This window comes from Ceratotherium simum, chromosome 11, assembly GCF_057802395.1.
Source record: "Ceratotherium simum simum isolate JZ-2026a chromosome 11, ASM5780239v1, whole genome shotgun sequence".
In the NCBI taxonomy this organism is placed as follows: Eukaryota; Metazoa; Chordata; class Mammalia; order Perissodactyla; family Rhinocerotidae; genus Ceratotherium; species Ceratotherium simum.
The window spans coordinates 54520718-54545271 of record NC_141910.1 but is presented as its reverse complement, the minus strand read 5'-3'; the positions used below and the strand labels follow the sequence as shown (position 1 = coordinate 54545271).

General features: G+C 37.0%; 1 protein-coding gene across 2 annotated transcripts in view; it reads left to right on the top strand.

The window, feature by feature from the left end:
- The window catches only part of RAB10 (RAB10, member RAS oncogene family), an 81751-nt gene extending 57472 nt beyond the window's left edge, over nucleotides 1-24279 (top strand). For both annotated transcript variants that reach the window (XM_087437039.1, XM_004418267.2), the window contains 4 exons: nucleotides 10708-10846; nucleotides 15197-15286; nucleotides 16207-16308; nucleotides 21747-24279. In XM_087437039.1, coding sequence (XP_087293165.1) covers nucleotides 10708-10846; nucleotides 15197-15286; nucleotides 16207-16308; nucleotides 21747-21830 — 415 coding nt within the window. In that variant the 3' untranslated portion in view covers nucleotides 21831-24279. The remainder of the gene's footprint in view (nucleotides 1-10707; nucleotides 10847-15196; nucleotides 15287-16206; nucleotides 16309-21746) is intronic.
- Nucleotides 24280-24554: the final 275 nt, after the last annotated feature.

Here is a 24554-nt window from a genome sequence, read left to right as displayed (position 1 = left end):
CTGTCCCCCCATTAGAATGTAAGCTTTTTGAGAGTGAGGATTCCATCTGTGTGATTTATGGTTATATAACCACCACCTAAAACAGAGCCTGAGAAATATAGATGCTCAGTAAATATTTGTTGATTGAATGACTTTGGTTGATTTCTCTTCATAGTTCACTTCTCACTCACCTTAAGTATCACCTCTGTGGAGAGGACCTCCCTGATCATTCTATCTAGATTACTTCCTTCCTCCTCCTTGCCCCATTCTTTATAACTCCACCCTGTTTACCTTGTTAGCATTTATCACAGTTTGGGATTATATATTTAAATACTTGTTTGTTTCTGTACCCACTGGAATGTAAGCTCTGCAAGGGCAGGTGCCAGGCTTTTTATTTTTCACTTTTTTTTTTTTTTTTTTTGATGCAGGTAAGCATCATTTAAACTCATGGTATTTTGGATGTAGAGAAATTGCGTATCTATGAGGAAATCCAGGTCTTGTTAAAATAAAACACAATGTGAGAAATTTGACATCCTAATTTATAAAGTAAGGAATAACTTCATTATGTTACCCAAAATATAAAGTTATGAAATTTGGAGTCTCTGCCTTGCAGAGCAGATTGATGTTGTCTCTGGCCTGTTCCAGTGCTGTACTCAGTGCTCAGACTAAAAATAACTGTCATAATAGCAGCCAGAGTACACAGCTTCTCTGACCCTGTGTGTGGGACTAACAGTTAAGGAAATAAGTTGTTTGAGTTGCTAGGAACGTATCACTCCTTTTATAATATGTCATTGGGAAAAAATAGGATTTCACAACATTATCTCAGCTGTGTGTCTATTATTTTATGTAAGGAAAATTCTGTTGTCATTGATTTATAATTTCAGAAACCTGGTTATACTTTGTGGGCTGAGAAGAAAAAATTGTCATAGGAGAGGAAAACTAAGCTATTGGTTTTGAAAACAGGCTTTAAAACCTGTACTATGGTGACATAAAAAGATATCGTGACCTTTGCAATGTTGAATTGCTCTTCAGATATTTAACACCTGCTTTTGCCTGTTGGAGTCAACCTGCTGTCTTTAGATGTGGGTGTATGTGTGTATGCAGACCTAAAAATAATTTGACCAATGAATGAGCAGCTATGGCTATTTTTAGCCCTAAGCAAAGGGTCACCAATTAGTCTAGAAGTAGAGAGGCAAGAACTCTGTTCTTGGTTTGAAATAAATTGTTGATTGCCTTAACAGTTGGTAGGGGCTGATATAATGAGGATCCAGGCAGGACCCAGGAAAAGGATAATTTGAGATCAAGGAGTCAGGGAGCCAGATCATCTTGTGGGGTAGATACAATCATGTTGAAAAGTGTAAACGTATGAAATGTATAAATGAAAATGGGATATAGAAAGCTTTAAAAAACATAGCAGGGAAAGCATATAAAAAGAGGGAAGATATTTGGGTGTAAGAGATTTTGGAAGATGGGTGAAACAAAATCAAAGAACATTTGGAATAGTATGCTATGGATCAAAATAGAAACTTACTCTGAACCTGAATAGTGATTACCTTTCTTTCTGGAGGGGCCATTAATATTTCAATATCTTTTATTTGGTATTTCATAACTAACCAGCATTGTAACATAAAACTTCCTCTCTAGGTACTGTTGATTTAAAGATTTTTTTTTTTTTAATTTATTTAATTTTTTCCCCCCAAAGCCCCAGTAGATAGTTGTATGTCATAGCTGCACATCCTTCCAGCCGCTGCATGTGGGACTCGGCCTCAGGATGGACGGAGAAGTGGTGCCTCGATGTGCACCCGGGATCCGAACCCGGGCCACCAGCATTGCAGCGCGAGCACTTAACCACCAAGCCACAGGGCCGGCCCGGTACTGTTGATTTAGGTTTAGCTAAGTAGTTTCTTTTTCTGTGTGTTCTTTCTTGGTGGAGAATTTAGTCACAGTTTTGACGCTGAAGTGTGTGTATAATTTGCTAATTGGGTAATGTGATTGAATGGGGAAGAAAGAAGCATATAATAGCTAAAAAGTGTTGGGGGTGCTGTTCATAGTGGAGTGCTTTGGAAGATTTTCTTCCTAACTTGTTATTACTTACGATGACAAAAATTGAAATGGAAGTTTTCTATCCCTCCTACATGATAGCTGTTAGGCACTACTAGAAGCCTAGGTCCTGTACACTCTGTCTTGGATAAGTACGTTTCCAGCCTGAATTCTAGGTAGGAAACGTTAACCCCTCTCTAAGAGGATAGAATTATTAGTTAATTTATACTTCTTTTTACCAGTTGAGAAAAGAACTAAACTATTTCTACTGTGATGAGACAAATTTTTTATTGTTTTTTCATGAAAGCATTTATAATTACACCAATTTAAGGCAACTTGTAACTAAATAGATAAGATTAATAAAAGATAAAACAAGAATTTGGAATTGAGAAAAATGGAAGATGTAAATATACTCTCTCTAAAGGACAACGCATTTGCTATGCTTAATTTGTAAAATTTACCTGTAAACTTATTAGTGGGCAAGGCAAAAAAAGAGACAGAGAGGGAGGGCTACCCATAATAAATTACATTATTCTTTTCAGAAATAATGTAAAGAAAGGGGGGAAAAATCCAGATCATAACAAATACAGAATAAGTTTTCATAAAGCTACTTCTTGTAATGATTCTTAATAAGTTAACATAATATTAAAGGTAATGGAGTTAAAAATTGTGGTCTAAGAATGTAAATAAATATATAAATACAAATACATATATGTGCCTCTGTGTGTGTATGTGTGTAGCCTCTTACTGGTCTAACCTGATTTAAAGATACAACCTGGAAGAATTACTAGCGTGTCTCTTAGATGGTTTTTCTTAAATGATATTTCTTTTGGCAGTTTTTTAGATAGGTATTGCATTACATCCTAATTCTGCTTCTGTGCACACACTCATTTTCAACACAGTAGACAGAATGATTCCTTTTAAACCCAGGTTAAGTTACTTCTTTTCTCAAAACCCTCCAGTAGTCTTCCCATCTCACCCAGAGGATAAGCTGAAGTCCTCGCAGAGCAGAGGCCTATAAGATCCTACACAATCGGCACTCCCAGCCGCTACCTCCCTGATCTCATACTAGTCTACTTCACTTGCTCCATTCCAGCCACGCTGACCTCCTTACTGTTCCTCAGCCATGTCTCAGGGCCTTTATATCCACTCCCTTATTCCCTTCATCTCTCATTAAGGCCTTCCCTCACCACCCTGTTTAAAATTTCACTTGCTTGCACCATCCCCAGTATGAGCCCCTACTCTCTTTACTTTTTGTCTTCTTGGCACTTTTCACCCTCTGAAGATGTGTAATTCCAGAAATTATATGTTTTTTATTTGTTGTCTACCTCCAATAGAATATAAACTCCACTAAGTGAGGAATTTTTGTTCTGTTTACAGGTTTTTCTGCAGTACCTAGAATAGTGTCTGGCATACAGTATTTGCTCAGTAAATGCTTGTAGTATGAATAAATGGTATTTTGTGTTATTTTAAAGGGCAGAGCCATATACTTTGAGTTTAGATGAGCAAGTGACAGGGCTGAGATTCTCTTAAGAAAATTGAAAAGTTCAGCCAGGTCTTTAACTCGGCTAAGTAAAAAACCATTTTATTTTACGTTTATACAGAGATAGGTTGCAGGCAAAGCCAGGGTTTTCCTTGTGAAGCAGCTTTGAGTACAGCTTAAACACAGACAGATATTAAATTGAGAGAGCTCTGAATACCATAGAGCATCTAGAAAGATGGTTTTGATGTAGGACATCTTAAAAACACAGTTTTCAGTCACACATAATGATATGAATGCATCTTTGCATGTTTGTCTAGTACAATTGCTTTGGGGTTATCTATAACAAATACAAATAAACTATAGAATTTTACTTTAGTTATCCCTCCTAATTGTTTGTGAATGAAAAAAATAAAGATCCAGAGAAGTTAAATACTTTCAAGGTCACGCAGCTGGGAGGATTGGAACCTGAGGATAAACTCGAATCTGATTCCAAACCCATGTTTTATGTGCGTTTTTGCAAAATGCCTAGTGTGCAGTGGATGCTTATTTGAATTGATGGATAAGTGGATAGATGGCAGATGTATGAACATGTTAATTGCATACCAGGATTGAATGTAAGGAATATTGATGTATTCGTAGTTCATTTATATTCCTGGCTACTCATATTTTTAGCTAGATAAGCATTATTTAAAAAATATGTGGGGCCGGCCCCGGGGCTTAGTGGTTAAGTGCGTGCGCTCCGCTACTGGCGGCCTGGGTTCAGATCCCGGGCGCGCACCAACTCACCGCTTCTCTGGCCATGCTGAGGCTGCGTCCCACATACAGCAACTAGAAGAATGTGCAACTATGACATACAACTATCTACTGGGGCTTTAGGGGAAAAAAAATAAAAAGAGGAGGATTGGCAATAGATGTTAGCTCAGAGCCAGTCTTCCTCAGCAAAAAAAAAAAAAAAAAAAAGAGGAGGATTAGCACGGATGTTAGCTCAGGGCTGATCTTCCTCACAATAAATGAATGAATGAATGAATGAATGAATGAATGTTTTTAAGGGTCATGTAACTAACTCGGAGTGCCTTGATTCTAAAATTTAATAAAGAACCTGCAAGGTAAGATTCTGAAATACTGACTCATTAACAAACATGGTGCTTATTCACCACGTAGATACTGTGGATTCTGCCGTGAACCAGACAGACAAATCTCTGCTGGAACTTACCTTTTAAAGGGCATGGAGACAAATAGTACATAAACAAATCTGTAATAAGTGCTATGCAGAGAAGTAAAGTAAGGTGATGGAATGGAGAGAGATTGGATGACTATTTAAATTGGTGGTCAGAGAAGGCTTCATTGATAAGGTGATGGTTAAAATGTGAAGATGAGGAGGAGCCAGTCATGTTCAGGCTGTGGGAACAGCTAGTACAGAGACTCTCAAGTGAGAACAAGCTTCTGAACTTGGGGACATGAAAAAGATGTGGCTCTAGCTGTCAGGGAAAGGGGTGTCTCAATATTTGAGAGGCTAGAGAAAAGTACAAATCTTATAATGCTTAGTAAACCTCAGGATAAGAATTTTGGAATTGATTCTGGTTATAATGAATTACTATTGAAAATTTTGTTTGGTTTTTTCCTAAGTGTAGTCATGTTTTCCGTTAGTACATTTGTTTTGTAATGGCCTTATTGAGACATAATTCACATAGCATATAATTCAGCCATTTAAAGTGTACAATTAGAAGTGTATTAATTAAAAAGGGATTTACAAGGTATATTCACCATCATCACAATTTTAGAACATTTTTATACTCCCAGAAAGAAACCCCATACTCTTCAGCAGCCACTCCCCATCCTGCCCAAACCCCTCAGCCAGGGCAACCAGTAACCTACTTTCTGTCTCTGTAGATTTTCCTATTCTGGACATTTCAAATAAATTAAATCATACGATGTGTGGTATTTTGTGTCTGGTTTCTTTCTTTCATTTTAACCCAGTGTTATCAAGGTTCGCCCATGTTGTAGCATGTATCATCAGTACCTCATTCCGTTTTATGGCTGAATAATATTCCATTGTTATTTTATTAATCCATTCATTTTATTTATCCATTTATCAGTTGATGGACATTTAGGTTGTTTCTACTTTTTGGCTATTATGAATAATGTTATGAACATTCATGTATAAGTTTTTGTGTGGGCGTATGTTTTCATTTCTCGTGGTTATATACCTAGAAGTGGAATTGCTGGATCATATGGTAGCTATATGTTTAATATTTCGATGAACTGCCAGACTGTTTGCCAAAGTGGCTGCATCATTTTACATTCCCACCAACAAGGTAGGAGGGTTCCAATTTCTCCACATCCTCACCAGCATGTGCTATTGTTTGCTTTTTTGATTATAGTCGTCCCTCTGTGTCTACAGGGGATTGGTTCCAGACCCCTGCCCCTGCAATACCCAACTCTGAGGATGCTCAAGCCCCTTATATAAAATGGTAGTACAATGAATATAGTCGGCCCTCTGTATCCACAGGTTTCCCATCCAAAGATTCAGTTCAGTTCCTCCATATTCACAAAATTTCAATTTGCAGTTGGTGGAATCCATGGATGTGAAACCCACAAATAGGGAGGGCTGACTGTGTAGCCATCCTAGTGCATATGAAGTGGTATTTCATTGTAGTTTTGATTTGCAATTCCCTAATGACTAATGATGGTAAGCATCCTCTCATATGCTTATTGGCCATTTGTGTATCTTTGGGGAAATGTCTGTTCAGATCCTTTGCCCATTTTTAAATTGGGTCATTTGTCCTTGATGTGTTGAATTGTAAGAGTTCTTTATATAGTCTGCATATACAAGTTTCTCATCAAGTATATGATTTGCAAATATTTTCTTCCATTCTGTGGGTTTTCTTTTTCCTTTCTTTTTTTTTTTTTTTTTTTTTTTTTTTGGTGAGGAAGATGGGCCCTGAGCTGACATCTGCCAATCCTCCTCTTTTTTTTTGCTGAGGAAGACTGGCCCTGGTCTAACATCCATGCCCATCTTCCTCTACTTTATATGGGACACCGCCACAGCATGACTTGACAAGCGGTGCGCCGGTGCACGCCCGGGATACGAACCGGCGAACCCTGCGCTGCCGCAGCGGAGCACATGCACTTAACTGCTTGCACCACTGGGCCGGCGCCTTCTTTTCCCTTTCTTGATAGTGTCCTTTGAAGTACAAAACTTTAATTTTGATGAAGTCTTATTTAGCTGTTTTTTCTTTGGTTACATGTGCTTTTGGTGATATATGTAAGAAACAGTTGCCAAATCCAAGTTCATGTAGGTATCCCCCTATGTCTTCTTCTAAGAGTTACAGCTCTTCCATTTAAGTCTTAGATCTGTTTTGAATTTATTTTTATATATGGTATGAAGTAAAGGTCCAAGTTCATTCTTTTGCATGGAGATATCCAGTTGTTTCGGCAACATTTATTGAAAAGCCTATTCTTTTCCCTCTGAAGCTGTTGGAAGTTTTAAGCAGGAAAGTGATATTATCAAACATGTATTTAAAGAAGGTCACTCTGGCTACTGTGTAGAGAACTTCACTTCTACATCTCTGAATGTTAGAATGCCAACAGAAGATACTGAGAATGGAAGCCAGCCCAGTGGCGTAGCGGTTAAGTTGGCACACTCCTGTGGCCGGGGGTTTGCAGGTTCAGATCCTGGGCACAGACCGACACACCACTTGTCAAGCCATGCTGTGGCAGTGTCCCATATAAAGTAGAGGAAGATGGGCACGGATGTTAGCCTAGGGCCAATCTTCCTCAGCAAAAAAAGAGGAGGATTGGCATGGTAGAGGAAGATGGGCACGGATGTTAGCCTAGGGCCAATCTTCCTCAGCAAAAAAAGAGGAGGATTGGCATGGTAGAGGAAGATGGGCACGGATGTTAGCCTAGGGCCAATCTTCCTCAGCAAAAAAAGAGGAGGATTGGCATGGAATGTTAGGGCTAGTCTTCCTCTCTCACTGACACACACACACACACACACACACACACACACACACACACACACACACACACTCCTCTCTCACTCACACACACACACACACTGAAAATGAGTGGCCAATGCCATAGAACGTAGAAACATGTGGTGTCCAAAAAGTCAATGTTTCAAGAAGAGAAAGTGGTCAGCTGTACTGAATCTTGCTGAATGATTAAGATACAGTCCTGCAACGCTTAATGATGGGGGTATGTTCTGAGAAATGCATCGTTAGGCAATTTCATCGTTGTGTGAACATCATAGAGTGTGCTTACACAAACCTAGATGGTATAGCCTGTTACACATCTAGGCTATATGGTACTAATTTTATGGGACCACCGTCATATATGTGGTCCGTTGTTGACCAGAATGTTATTATGTGGTGCCTGATGACTATATGTAAAAAGGAGCTAACCAATGTTGGATTTGGCAATCAGAAGGTTGTTGGAGACCTTTTGAAGAAGAGCAGTCTTGGTAGAGTAGTAGTAGTAACAGATTAGAATTGGTTGAGGAATGAATTTGGGGAGACAGAAACTCGAGAAAACTCTTTAAAAAAGTTTGCTGGGAAGATTTTTTTGTAGGTGTAGATAAGCTTGTCCTAAAATTTATGTGGAAAGGCTAGAATAGCTAAAACAACTCTGACAGGAAAATAAGTGGGATTAATCAGTTTACCTGCTTTTAAGACTGTATTTAGCTACGGTAATCAAGACAGTATGGTAATGGCAGAGGCGTAGACACACAGGTCATTGGAACAGAATAAAAAACCCAGAAATAGATTGAACCACGGCCTACTGATTTTTGCCAAAGGGGCAAAAGCAATTCAATGAAGAAAGAATATTTCCTCAACATTTTCAACAAATGGTGTTAGAGCAATTGGGCAGCCATAAGCAAAAACATGAACCTCCACTTAAAATTCGCACCTTGTACCAAAATTAACTCAAAATGTATCATCAATTTAAATATAAAATGTAAAACCATAAGACTTTTAGAAGAAAACATAGGAGAAGATCTTTGGGACCTCCAACTAGGTGAAGTTCTTAGATATAACACTAAAGCTACAGTCTATAAAGATAAAAAACTCGATAAATTGGACTTCAACAAAATTAAAAACTTTCGCTCTACAGAAGACCCTGTCAGGAGAATGAAAAAACTAGTTACAGACTTGGAGAAAATACTTGCAAACCACATATCTGACAAAGGACTTGTATGTAAAAAGAACTCTCAACAGTCAACAGTAAGAAAAAAAAAAACAAGGCAAGCAATCTAATTAGAAAATGGGCAAAAGACATGAACAGACAATCCGCCAGAGAGGATATATGGATGGCAAAAATGTTCAACATGATTAGCCTTAGAGAAATACAAATTAAAATGATGATGAGATATCACTACATGTCGTATTAGAATAACTAAAATAAAAATAGTGACAACACCAAATGCTGATGAGGATGCGGAGAAACTGGATGTCTCATACGTTGCTAGTAGGAATATAAAGTGGTATAGCTACTCTAGAAAAATTTGGCAGTTTCTTAACATTAAACATATACTTATATGTCTCAGGAATAATATTGCTGGGTATTCATCTCAGAGAAATGAAAACTTATATCCACACAGAAACTTATACGTGAATATTCGTAGCAACTTTATTTGTAATAGCCAAAAACTGGAAACAACCCAAGTGTCCTTCCATAGGTGAGTAACTCAACGGATTGTGATACGTCTATACCATGGACTACAACTCAGCAATAAAATGGAATAGATTAGTGTTACGTGCAACAATTTGGATGGGTCTCAAGGGCATTATGCTGAAAAAAGTGAAAAATGACCATTTTAAAAGGTTGCATGATTCCGTTTATATAACATTCTGGAAATGACAAAATTATAGAAATGGAGAACAGATGATTGGCGAGGGCATAGGGGCTATAGAGGGTGAAGGGGTGATGCAGTGGTTTTCTGTCTTGTTTGTGGTGATGATTACACAAATCTATAAATGTGATAAAATTGCAGAGAACTATACACACACACGCACACACAGACATGTAAAATAAAAAGAATGCATGTAAAAAAAAGTGAACTCTAAATAAGGTCTGTAGATTGTACCAATGTCAGTTTCCTGGTTTAGCTTTTGTACTATGATGTAAGATGTTACCATTGGGGAAACCTGGGTGAAGGGTACACATGACTTCTTTGTACTGTTTTTGTGACTTCCTTTGAGACTATAATTTATTTATTTATTTATTTTTGGTGAGGAAGATTGGCTCTGAGCTAACATCTGTGCCCATCTTCCTCTATTTTTTGTATGTGGAACGCCACCGCAGCATGGCTTGATGAGTGGTGCATAGTAGGTCCTTGCCTGGGATCTGAACCTGCGAACCCTGGGCCACCGAAGCAGAGCACAAGAACCTAACCATTATGCCACTGGGCTGGCCCAAGGCTATAATTTAAAAAAAAAAAAAAAAAGTTTAAAAAGTTTGCTGGGAAGGGGAACAGAGAAATGCGACGTTAGTTGGCGGGATGTGGGAGTTTTTGTTTATTTTAATTTTATTTTTTAAGAACAGATAGGGGATGTTAAAACGTATATATGCCGATGAGAATGATCCATAAAAGGAGGAAGTTAGTGATGCAAATGAGGGAAAAATTACAGGAGCAAAATAAATATCTCAAATCTTTGGCTTGAAGGCATTGAAAAATACTACTATTTACATATTTCTGTCTTGTCATTTATAAATGAGGTTATCGTTACAACTTTTTGCAAATGATTCTCAAGGTAAATATGGCTATACTATGGTAAAGTCCTTTAATGTAAAAATTCTACATGCTTTTGTATTACATTATGGAAACTAGATCACTAAGTAAAATAAAATTCCAAGAGTTTTTATCACATTTGCTAGTGTTCATTTTTAAATAACTCTTAATAAAGAGTTTTATATGTCACTTTCTACTGTTTTCCCTTCCAGAGTTTCATTCAGTATAGATAGGTCATTAATTTCCTTTGAGTCAAAAGGAAATTAACATATATATTAACATATATATGTTTATGAATAACCATAATTGTTTACCATGTAAGAATTAAGTGACTGGTGGTTCTGTTTTGCTTTGTGGCATGTAGTAGATTTTAGTCTTTGTCTATCTTACCAAACTGTTCTACTGTTTCACCCTTTATGTAGGATGTAGTAATATCAAAATGCTTAATACAAATTATTGCTTTTTATTTCAGGGATACAGCAGGCCAGGAGCGATTTCATACCATCACAACCTCCTACTACAGAGGAGCAATGGGTATCATGCTAGTATATGACATCACTAATGGTAAAAGTTTTGAAAACATCAGCAAATGGCTTAGAAACATAGATGAGGTAAGACCTAGAAATTGCATAAACCCTTCATAAACATATTTGTGTGCTTGGTTGAGAAGAATAAGTATTCTAATTGATCATTAGGGTATAATGTGCTATCATTATTATTGAAGTTACTGAGTATTTCTACTTTTCAAAGATTAATGTATTTTTTGCCTACCTTTTTCTTACATTTTTGGGCAAGTATATCTAGAACCCTAGCCAAGGCAATTGCTAAATTACCCAAAAACTCTATACAGCCATGTTGTAAGATGGCCCCAAATAGAAGCTACTGATGATTTTATACACCTCTCTCTAAATGAATTCTTTCTTGGTGAATTTTTATGGAATGAATGAATTATATTTTCAATAGTAATTTTAAAACTTATTTTCAGTTATAGAAATGTCATATTGCTTGTAGACATTTTGAAAATACTGAGTACTAATATGGTTAAAAACCTAACCAAGAAAATAGTACCAATCATTGCATGTGAAGATGTCAGTTTTTATAAGGTCAAGTTGCCTGTCAAAGCGTGTCTGTTTCTGTGCTACAACGTAAGTAGCCTCTTGTTGGAATTATTTTTCATGTCTTATTGCTGCCTTCTAGGCTTTGAATTTCGTTAACACCAGCTCTTTAAAGCAAGTTTTGGCTGAATATACGAAGACCAAGTCTTAAGCCAAAATTAGACCCAAGATAATATCTTCAATGGTAGCAATCCTAAGGGCTCATTACTAACTTTTCCATTGCTACAAGAAATTTTCAAGGAGAAACCTGTTAGTTTTTAATAATCAGTTAATGATATGCAGATTTTGAAACAAAAAAGGCTCCATCTTGGATTTCCTTAGGTTTTGTTTTATAGTTTGGCCAAGTAGTATGTGTAGTAAGAGCAATTTATATAGAGAGTATTCAGTGTTGTTCCAACTGCAACCAATTTTCCTGTTCTTTCACATCAGCTGGGTATTCTACAATTCAATCCTATTCTGACACTAGGTACTGAGCCTTAGTGTCACATTCCACAGGTTTAAGGACTCAGTCTCACAAGACTGCCCTTCCTTCGAATGCAAGTCCTGTGTCCTCCAGCCTACCTGCACTTCTGTCTGATTTGGCTACAAATTTGGGAGTTCCCATGACCAACCTTCAGGTTCAGTAGTTTGCTAGAATGACTCACAGAACTCAGAAAAGTGCTATACTTAACAATTACAATTTTATTATACAACTCAGGAATGCATAGGCAAGGTATGGGGGTTGGGGAACACAGAGCTTCCATACCATCTTTGGACATGTCATCCTCTTGACACCTTGGTATGTTCACCAACCTGAAAGATGCCCTAACTTCGTTGTTTCAGTGTTTTAATTGAGGTTTCATTACATAGGCATGGTTAATTAAATCACTGACCTCTGATAGTTGAACTTAATCTCCAGCCCCCTTTGCCTCATGGGATGTAGGAGTGGAGGGGCAGAAGTTCCAACCCTCTGATCATGCTGTTTGGTTCCTCTGGTGACCAGCCTCCATTGTGAAGCTCTGTAGAGGCCCTCCATGAGTCCTTCATTAGCATAAACTTAGATAAGTGGAAAGGGGCGTGTTAGGAATAAGGAGAGACATTTTTAGCACTCAGGAAATTAGAAGTACTATGCCAGGAATGAGGATAAAGACCAAATAACATGTTTTTTATTATACCACAGGCTTATTATACACTTCACTTGGTAGGCTGGATGGTTTAAGTTTCCCAGCATGAGAACCAAGATACATAAAATCCAGCCATTAAAAAGAAAATCTGTTTTTCTAACATATAACAGATTGGCTTTGACTAATTTTAACTTTGTTGTAGAAACTAAAACTTTAAATGAAAAGAAGCTGAATTGATCCAGCAACATTTTAAAAAGCATTATATATCACGACCAAGAGGAATTTACCTAGGAATGCAAAGGTGGTTCAACATATGAAATCAGTCAATGTAATACACCATGTTAACAAAAGACAGAAACCATGTGAGCATGTCAACAGGCACAGAAAATCATTTGACAAAATTCAACACCCTTTCGTGATAAAAATACTCAACAAACTAGAAATAGAAGAGAGAACTTCTTTAGCCTAATAAAGAACATCTATGAAAATCCCACAGCAAACATCATACCTGCCCCCTACAATCAAGAACATGATAGGGATGCCTGCTGTGGCCGCACTGTTAAACATTGTACTGGAGGTTCTAGCCAGGGCAATAAGGCAAAAAAAAAAAGGGGGGGGGGGGACCCAAATTGGAAAGTAAAGCTATATTTGTAAATGATATGATCTTGTGTATAGAAAATCCTAAGGAATTCACACACATACACCAAAAAATAAAACTATTAGAACTAATAAGCAGGTTCAGTAAGGTTGCAGGAAACAAGATCACTGTACAAAAATCAGTTTTATTTCTATAAACTAGCAATGAATAATCTGAAATGAAATTAAGACTATAATTCCATTTAAAAGAGATCAAAAAGAAAAAACTACTTAGATGAACAACTTAGCCAAAATGTAGGACTTGTACACTGGAAATTTTTTGCATAAGATATTGTCCAAAGAAATTAAAGAAGATCTAAATAATTGGAAAGACATTCCATGTTCACGAATTGGAAGACTTCATATTGTTAAGGTGGCAGCACTACCCAAAGTGATCTACAGATTCAGTGCAATCCCTATCAAAATCCCAGCTGCTGCCTTTTTTTTTTTTTTTTTTTGGCAGAAATTGACAGGTTGATCCTAAAATTCATGTGAAAATGCAAGGGACCCAGAATAGCCAAACAATCTTGAAATGAGGAATGGCATTTAAGCTGAGACCTGAAGAGATGATCAGAAGTTATCCAGATAAGAATGGGGCTGGTAGAAAGAGTGTGATGGATTCATATTTAAGACAAATCCAATCTCATAAATTACTCTTGGTATCCAGAGAAGATAACTACCTTGGCTGTAGGGATATTCAGGGAAAGGTGCATTGGACCAAAGATAAAGGATTTGCAAATAAATTTCCCATTCCATGGGTTCCTTTTTCACTCTGTTGATAGTGATCTTTGACACACAAAAGTTTTTAATTTTAATGAAGTGTAATTTATATATTTTTTCTTTTGTTGCCTGTCCTTTTGGTTTCATATCCAAGAAATATTGCAAATTCAGTGTCATAAAACTTTTCCCCTATGTTTTCTTCTAAGAGTGTTATAGTTTTAGGTTTTATATTTAGGTCTTTGATCCATTTTGAGTTCATTTTTTATATGATGTAAGTTAAGGGTCCAACTTCATTCTTTTTTGCATGTTAATATCTGGTATTCCCAACACCATTTGTTGAAAAGACTATCCTTTCTCCATTAAATGGTCGTGGTACTCTTGTCGAAAATCATTTGACCATGTATTTGAGGGTTTGTTTCTGGGCTCTGTAGTCATTTATGTATCTGTCTTTATGCTAGTAGTGCACTGTTTTGATTACTATAGCTTTGTAGTAAGTTTTGGAATTAGAAAGTGAGTATGGATCTTACAACTTTGTACTTCTCTTTCAAGAAATCATTTTGGTTGTTCAGGGTCCCTTGAGATTTCATATGAATTTAAGGATGGATTTTTCTATTTGTGCAAAAGATGTCATTAGGATTTTTGATGGAGCAAACATTTGTTTTTAACTGATTTTTCTGTGAGATCTCGTTGTGCCCTAACAGTGTATTTTTTTGAGACTTGAAGGGAAATTTAGAAATTTTTTTTTTTTTTTGTGAGGAAGATCAGCCCTGAGCTAACATCCATCGCCAATCCTCCTCTTTTTGCTGAGGAAGATTGGCCCTGAGCTAACATCTGTGCCCATCTTCCTCTACTTTATTTGGAGCCCCGCCACAGCATGGCTTGACAAGCAGGCATCATCAGTGCATGCCCAGGATCCGAACCTGCAAACCCCGGGCCGCTGAAGCAGAGCACGCGCACTTAACCGCTACGCCACTGAGCTGGCCCCTGTAGAAGTTTTTAGTTAATGCTTCTGTAGGGTAATACACATTATCCAAAGTCATGATCCAGCTTGGATTTAGGTTATGCGTGAGAGGTTCCAGTTTCAGATCTTTTGCCTATAAAGATGTAGGCATGTATCTCTCTTTTGGTGAGAACATAACTGGAAACTAGACAGCCTTCTATGGAGGTAGAGTATTATTTGACAGGGGTATGTCTTGGGAATTGTTTCTTTTTCTAGATAATTTAAGAATTTATGTAGGCTTTTAGCATGGGGTGGTTTCAGGGTAACTGCTTTGAACTTTTAGTCTATAGAAATGGCTCCGTAAATTGAGAAAAATAAAGTCATTTTTAGAGACTGTTAAGCCATAATTCATGGTAGTATGCAAATTAAATTTTTATTGTATTTTAGCATGCCAATGAAGATGTGGAAAGAATGTTACTAGGAAACAAGTGTGATATGGATGATAAAAGAGTTGTACCTAAAGGAAAAGGAGAACAGGTAAAAAGCTCTGAATGAAAATAATATGCTGCCCTTTCTTTGTGCAGATGGTATTTTACTTGATTGTTTTTACGGTAGTGGTGTGGAGTGCGCAGAGCTCTTCGCATCATTTTTTTTTTTTTTTTTTTTGAGGCAGATCAGCCCTGAGCTAACATCCATGCCAATCCTCCTCTTTTTGCTGAGGAAGACTGGCCCTGAGCTAACATCCATGCCAATCTTCCTCCACTTTATGTGGGACGCCACCACAGCATGGCTTGACAAGCTGTGCATTGGTGCACGCCCGGGATCCGAACCCGGGCCGCCAGCAGCGGAGCGCACGCACTTAGCCGCCATCCCACGGGGCCGGCCCCTTCACATCGTTTTTTAAATGCTGTTGGAAACAATAACTTAACATTTAAGTGAATTTTTTCAGTTCATATCTAACAGGTATGGGAGAGTCAAATCTGTGGCAGTAGTATTTGGTAGCCTTATTTAAACTACAAAGAGAGAAAAATAAAATCAGTGGTTCCCAATTTTTTAACTTAAGACTTTAAAGAATTGTATCAATTTCTATGATTCCATAGCTTGACGGTCAGTAGCCTGTGACAAGCAGACTTCAGATACTGCTGAGTCACTTTGAACTTCTCTTACATTTGTCCCTAAGTAACATTTGTCCCTAAGTAACGTTTAGACTATCTGAAGTAAACTCTTGGTGTAAGGAAAAGATTCTTTTATTACTTTTGTTTATTTCTTTATTTATGTATGTATTTTTGAAAGAGCTTGACAGTTTGAATCTTGACCCATTGAAATAATCTGTTTTATATAATGTAGTTGAGACTGCTGCCTTTAGAATAATATTACTATTTCCTCTAAGATGCTCAAGTCACAACTTGGCAACCTGTACTTCATAATTTTATGATGATATTTTGCCTCTATTTTAGATTGCAAGGGAGCATGGTATTAGATTTTTTGAGACTAGTGCAAAAGCAAATATAAACATCGAAAAGGCGTTCCTCACATTAGCTGAAGATATCCTTCGAAAGGTAAGTTTCTGTTTTTACTTACTGCCAAGTTGCCCAGTGTCATAGTTGAACACTCAGTCTTTCCTAAAGTACTAGATTTATATACAAAAACTGAGTTTGGGTGGTATTGTTCCTGAATGTTTACCCATTGCCAATATATAATCCTCCAAAGTGAGGTAAGGAACTGAGGGGAACAGAGAGCCATCTAGAAATCTGCAGGATCTAGTTAGTAGTAACAGTTAGTATTGTAAGCTCCCACACTCACTCTCTAGGCCCCAATTTCATACTCGTTTTCCCAGCTTTTTGTTTGGTCCGTGGTGTTGTGGCTCTTCTATTTACTTTTGGCTTTATTTCTCTTACACATCCTTTACATTCCCATAGATGATTTTTTAAAATTTAAGAGGTGAATCTGTTATGTAGTTATTGCTGCAGAATCACTGTTCTTCTGTGTATTCATTTCTCAGACATGCCAGTAAAGGGCTTGTATATGTTATATAGTGAATAAATAGAGTAAGTCCATCTCCAAATTTCATTTAGCCAATCATTTCAACCTGTGATGTAAAAAAAGTGCTGAAAATGTGATCTTGGGGAATTCATTTTACCTCCTGGTTAGTTATTGGGTTTAATTTATGAATTCCAAAACTTGCCAGTACAAATAACTTGTAGCAAAATTGGGAAATCTAGTTTTCATATTTTCCCTCAAATGAGTAAATATAATACACAGATTTGGTTATGAGTTCTGAATTCTCTATTCAATCTATGATATATTTAAATGCAAATGAAAATAGAGAAAATCGGACACAAATCCTAAAGTAGAAGCTAACATTGTTTAGGAGAAAATTTAATTGCTTCTGGTAACCTTTCTGTTTTTTACTTGAAATATCAGTATTTTTCAAAAACCAACCCAAAGATTAAAAAAAAAAAAAAAAATCTATAAAACAAGGTGTAATAGAGATGGTATTGCAGGTATAAATCTAGTGAAATTTGTGAGAAACCAAGCAACTTATTTTTTTAGAGTGAAATATAATTATCTGTTAACTGTAATTGAGTGTTCAAACTAGAAAAAAAGTCATCAAATTATTGCTGTTCAGTGTGACTATAAAACAAAAGTTGTGCCCTTCCACGTCTGCCAACATCCTGCATATCATGTCTAGGGAGTTGCTGCATTAGGAGATATTTTATTTTGAGAATCCTGCAATCAAAAATTGCATTTAATTTCAGAGAATGAAGGAGACTTAGAACAATTTTTTATACCTATAATATATTGAGTAATAAAAAGTAAGTTAAGATATAATATGTGTAGTATGATCTTTTAAAAATTATGTATGATATGAAACACACGTATATGCACAGACACACACGTCTGGTTATGTCTAGCAAAATAAAGATCTGGAAGGATGTGGACCAAACTCTAAGTAGTGAGTGCTCCAAGGGAGTGATGGTGGTAAGGGGAGGGGGGCATACGACAGAATCACTCACTGACTCTTACCTTTAGGTACAGTTTTGGTTTGAAATTTTAACATGTTCTTTTTAAAATTATAAAAACAATTTAAATTTTTTGAAATATTCTTTCACAAGTGGATAAAGGTAAAACCCATTAGAGTTTCTTGAGGAAATACATTTTTACTTACAATATTCCTGTGAGAAACAAAAATAGAAATAGAAGAATAGAAAAATACTAGGTGGACTAGGAAAAATATGTTTGTATTTTTAATTAAGTGAAGGGAATAACAGGAATAGAAAAACACTGTTTTTTAATTGGTGCAAAGTACTTTGTATTTCAGGGATTGGTGGGTCACGGTGAAAAATTATTCCAGGACTTAAAACTTATCGAAATACCCTTGTGTCTGCATTCTTTTCCTTTCTGGATTTTTTGGTCTTCTCCATCATTTCTGATTTCTTTCTGTCTATACTATGTCCCTAGATCTTCTCACCAATTTTGGCATTTTTTAAAATAGTGTTATATAGTTATTATATAATCTGTGTCCCAGTGAGGTAGATCTTTCTTGTTATCATATTAAAGGTTAAAAAGTATGGGTACACCAGTAAATAAAAATCTCAGTCTAGAGTCTTCCCAATGTAGGCAGGCCCAGATATGAGGTAGCATTTTTTTCCATATACATACTTACACTTTTCAGTGTGGTAAAGTTATGAGTTAAAACATCAAACGTAAACTTGCTTTACATTAGAAGATGTGAAGTATAGTCGAGTTTCCTGACTAGCAACTTGCTGTGCAGTGCTTTGTCTCCTGAGTTGATAAAAGAAAAATTAACTTTAGAATGAAAGCAGTTGAAAACATTTTTAACTGAGTTATTTGAATAGGTAATTCATTCCCATGGTTTGAACATTTAAAATAAAAAGAGAAGGGGGCTGGCCCCATGGCCTACTGGTTAAGTTCAGCGCACTCCACTTCAGTGGCCCGGGTTCACTTCCCAGTGCGGACCTACACCACTTGGCGGCAGCCATGCTGCATGTGGCAACTCACATACAACATAGAGGAAGATTTGACACAGCTCAGGGCGAATCTTCCTGAAGCAAAAAAAAGAGTAAACATACAGAGAAGTTTCACACTACATTACCCCAACTCCTCTTTCCTCCCCCATGGGTAACTAATTAATTAATTGCTTAATTATTACTATATGAGTAAGTGAATGTATATTTTTATTCCCACCCCTCTTTTTTTTTTTTTAATTTTTTTTGTACAGATAGGCAACATGCTCAATACTGTTTGGCACTTAATATAAGTAAAATAATTCCACTTTTTAAAATAATTCTACTTTTTAAATCATTGCTTTTTTGAGTGGATATTTCATCATTAGACAGGTTTCCCAATGAGGGACATTTAGGTGATTTTCAACCTTATGATCTCCTAAATTGTGTTGAAGTGAATAATTTTATATTTAAATCATTTTGCACATATAGCAAGCATATTTGAAGGACAGATTCCCAGAAGGGGCCAAAGAGCACATATGTACATTTATAATTGTGGTATATGCTGCCACATTGTATCATGAGAGTTGTACCCATCTACACTCCTACTAGCAGTGTATGCGAGTGTCTCTTTACTCACACTCTGGCCAACAGAGTGGATTACAAGACTTTCAGATCTTTTGCAACCTGGCAGGTGAAAAAATGTAGATTTAATTTGCAGCTCTCTTATGAGGAAGGTGAGCATTTTTTTAGAATGTGTTTAAGAATCACATTTGTATTTCCTTTTCTGTAAACTTTTGTGTTTATTCCGTTGCCCACTTTTCTTGTTTAGTTATTGGCTTTTTTCTTGTTCTTCTCTGGGAACCAGCTTAAAGTTGTATTTAATAAACTTGATTAATACTTTGGTTCTAAAATGTTTTACTCTAAGTGAGATAATTCTCTCTTTTAGAGAGTCTGTTTCAAGGATCTAAGTTAAATTGTGAAAGGATAGCCTGTGAGTGAGGTGCTAGGTGAATAGTGCTAAGTTGCCCCCTGGTTACAATCACCATGTATCTTTAACTGGCCGGCGCCTGGAAGTTCCCAGAGAAGGAGTATTTCCTGTGCAGCCATATTCTTTCCTTGCTGTGGGCTGGGTGCTGAGCTGGCTCTTTGTCTTCTGTACATTTTTCTCAAAGATCTCTTTTAGGAGCTAAGTTAGCTGTTCATGAAAACTCACAAAGATCTTTTTAATTGAAGCTTGCGTCTTTACCATACAGTGAAGAGTCCCAGAAGGCAGTGAGAGTAGGGAGGTGAGCGCAAAGTGCAAGTAGAGATTTCATGGAGGTATGTGTTAAGCAGGCTTCTCTTGGGCTACACGAGGTTTTTAAATATGTTAACTTTTTCCCCTTGGGCTACTTTAGCTTTATATTGTTTCTGTGAGAAAAAAAGTTCTCAGTTGCATCCTAGCTTTTAAAATTCCATTCATGGTGAACTCCTGTTAGACGCAACAGCATGGATAGATAAATCTCACAGATTGATACTGAGTAAAAGAAGTCAAACACAAAAGAATACATAAAATATGGTTCTGTGTATAGGAAGGTCAAGAACAGAAAAAACTAATCTATGGTGATAGAAATGAGAGTATTGATTACCTTCTAGAGGCTAGTACTGACTGGGAAAGGACACAAGGGAGCCTTCTGGGGTATTATGTTCTATATTTTGATATGGTAGTTTCACAGTATGTACTAAAAATCCATCAAGTACAGTTAAGATTCGTATACTCTACTGTATGTAAGCTTTCCCTAAAAAAGTATTCTCCTTTCATACATACAGTAAAGGCTATCCATTTAAAATAGTATATTCTTCTGATTTTACAAGTAATATTTAGGATGTTGGGGGGGAATACAGGATTATACAAAGAAGAAAATAAACTTGCTTATAAACCCACCACCTGTAGGCTACTACTGTTAACATAATATTTTGCTGTCTCTCCTTTTGACTTTTTCTATATCCGTTTTTTTTTTGTGTGAGGAGATCAGCCCTATGCTAACATCTGCCAATCCTCCTCTTTCTTTTTTGCTGAGGAAGACTGGCCCTGGGCTAACATCCATGCCCATCTTCCTCCACTTTATATGGGACGCCGCCACAGCGTGGCTTGACAAGTGGTGTGTCTTGACAAGCGGTGTGTCATTGCACGCCTGGGATCCAAACCAGCGAACCCCAGGCCGCCGCAGCGGAGAGCGCGCACGCACTTAACTGCTTGCGCCACGGGGCCGGCCCCACTATATCCATTTTTAACATGAATTATACAACTTTGCTTTCTGCCCTACCCTTTTTCCTCCACTTAATGTTAGTATATCATGATTGGGATGACCATTTTAAAGCTCTGGTATGGAAATACAGGCTTCAGTCTCAAAAAGCAGGTAACTAAGCAGAAAAGGGCTGTTTCACTTCTCTGAAGTTAGACATGACCCAGCATTGGTTTTATACATATCTTTTTTTTTTTTTTTTTAATATTTATTTTTCCCCCAAAGCCCCAGTAGATAGTTGTATGTCATAGCTGCACATCTTTCTAGTTGCTGTATGTGGGACACGACCTCAGCATGGCCAGAGAAGCAGTGCATCGGTGCGCGCCCAGGATCTGAACCCGGGCCGCCAGCAGCGGAGCGTGCGCACGCAACCGCTAAGCCACAGGGCCGGCCCCTATACGTATCTTTGATAAGGCTTTGTAAGTACTGAGTACTCAGGAGTCAGGGCTAGGAGATAATAAACCTCTGTTCTGAAGAGTTAGGGCAGAGAAGATTTCAGAAGCTTTATATAGGGATGCCAGGAGGCCTCCAGGCATTTCACAGCTTGGAGAAAGCAGGCAAAATAAAGATCAAAAACAAAGCTTCCAAATCTTTACTTTGCACGGGGGAGAAAACCTATCTCATGTGACTGTAATTGTATTTTGTTACTTAAATTAACATTTAAGAGAATATTTCTGTTGAATCTTGATTTATCCATGGCAATGTTTTTCATGGGATACTTTTCTTATGTGTTTGTTCCAGACCCCTGTAAAAGAGCCCAACAGTGAAAACGTAGATATCAGCAGTGGAGGAGGCGTGACAGGCTGGAAGAGCAAATGTTGCTGAGCATCCTCCTGTTCCGTCAGTTGCCATCCGCCACCCTGTTTTCTCTTCTTGCTGCAAAATAAACCACTCTGTCCATTTTTAACTCTAAACAGATATTTTTGTTCCTCATCTTAACTATCCAGTTCACCTATTTTATTTGTTCTTTCATCTGTGACTGCTTGCTGACTTTATAATTTTCTTCAAACAAAAAAATGTATAGAAAAATCATGTCTGTGACTTCATTTTTAAATGTGCTTGCTCAGCTCACCACTGCGTTTCAGTTGTATTATAGTCCAGTTCTTCTTATCAACATTAAAACCTATAGCAATCATTTCAACTCTATTCTGCAAATTATATAAGAATAAAAGTTAGAATTAACAATTTTATTTTGTACAACAGTGGAATTTTCTGTCATGGATAATGTGCTTGAGTCCCTATAATCTATAGACATGTATAGCAAAAGAAACAAACAAAAGCCAGGAAAACACTCATTTCCGCCTTGAATATGTGAATGGGGTTAATTTTGTCCTGTGCCTTATGTGGAAAGGAACTTCTTTGGTTTTTCCTTTTTTTGTTTTGGTGGAAGCATGTGCAGGAGACATATCATCCAAACATAAACCATTCAAATGTTTGTGGTTTGCTTGGCTGTAATTTTCAAAGTAGTTAATTGAGGACAAAGGGTAATGCAGAAATGATAGCTTTGGTTTGCTGAGTCTCATTTTAAGTGGGCTTGATATGTAATAAAACGATTCCTGCTGCCGGTTCTTCTCCTTGGCCACTCTTTCCTCGTGTCTGTCTGCTGCATGCTGCTTTATTTGCTTCTCCCTCCCCCCACCCCATGGTGTGAGTTATTTAAAAACGAAAGAGGCAAACTAGTAGGTTTGTCAAGTTTAACATAAAGCACTGATTTAACTTGCTAAGTAAACTGAAAGATAAATTCTAATTGCCTACTATCAGATGTCAGTTAATTGTGTCTTCCCCTCATTTTCTCTCTCCCCTAAAACTTCTGTCCCAGATTCCTTCATTTGCTGTTTTACTTCACGTTCCTCTTCTCCTTCCCTCTGTGTTCCCTTCCTGTCTAGCCATTGAGTTTATGAAATGGAAGAGTTAATTGCATGCACTCGTGTTTGGAGGGTATTGTGGTTTGTCTTTCTAATTAGGTGTGTAGCCTATTCACTTTCCTAGAATAAATCTCATAACCTAAATGTGAGTAGTCTCCAATTTGGCAACTCCTCTAGCAGTTTGGTAGCCCAGGAAAGATTGTTTAAAAAGATGGGAAGGAGCAGTGAAATTCATTAACGTGTTTGCCAAATGTATTGAGATTTGGCCTTTGAAGAACACGTTTTCAGTGTTAAGTTGTCTTTACCTTAAGATTTAGAAATACTTCAGAATGTTATTAATTTTGAGTCCTATCTTCACATCCTTTTGGCAAACTTGTATTACCATGGATTTGGAAAAAGGACAACAAAAGGCTTTTCATGTAAAGAGGAGACATCTTGCTATCTCCAACCCTGTCCTTTTTTTACTTCCTTTTTCTAGTTTTGCTTCATTGCTTATCATTAGGATAGGCTAAGTTAAGTTTGCTACGCTGCTAGCATCCTAAGATGATACCTTTGTTGAAATAATTGTGAATAGCATGATTCATTTCTAGCAGAGGCTGAGTTTAGGACAGCAGCTTTCATTGAAAGGTCTTGCTGTGTCGTGGATAGCATTTTAATGCCCTCTTGGCTCACATAAACAAACAACATAGGGACGTATCTGCTATGAACATCCATGAATTTTTCAGATAGTGCCCTAAAAACAATTTTATATGCCTCACTGGTGGTGGTTCTTAGGTTTTTCCCTCACTTGACTTTATCATTGTTTACTACTAGTAAAAGCAGCATTGCCAAATAATCCCTAATTTTCCACTAAAAATAATAATGAAATGACGTTAAGCTTCTCGAAAAGTTTTAGGTTAAAACTGTTGTTAGATTACTTTCAATGTGTTTGTTGCTTTTCTTTATCTGGAATGTGGCAGTAGCTTTTTTATTTTTAACCCTCTTTAATCCTTATTCAATTCAGTGACTTAAGGTTTGAGAGCTAAACACTGGGATTTTTGGGTAACAGACTGACAGTTTTGTTGTTGCATAATTATAATCGGCATTGTACATAGAAAGGATATGGCTACCTTTTGTTAAATCTGCACTTTCTAAATATCAAAAAAAGGGAAATGGAGTATAAATCAATTTTTGTATAACCTGTTTGAAACATGAGTTTTATTTGCTTAATATTAGGGCTTTGCCCCTTTTTCTGTAAGTCTCTTGGGATCCTGTGTAGAAGCTGTTCTCATTAAACAACCAAACAGTTAAGTCCATTCTCTGGTACTAGCTACAAATTTGGTTTCATATTCTACTTAACAATTTAAATAAACTGAAATATTTCTAGATGGTCTACTTCTGTTCATATAAAAACAAAACTTGATTTCCAACTGTGTGGCTTGGTTTTCATTTATTTATGGAGTTGAAGATGGAGGATTACTTGTGAAAATAATGCAAAATAGCAAACTGAGTATTAGAAGGGCAGAAGTAGAGGGAAATAACTTTCTCAACATAGGGAAAACTGCGGAGGCAATTTCAAGAACTATCTTTGGTGAGAAACTACATGGAAAAGTAGAATTATCTCTAGGACACTAAAGCAGAATCATTCTGGTATCAAAAGAGCATGATCCTAGTCACTCCCCAGCTGACAATGCTAGAATGTGCC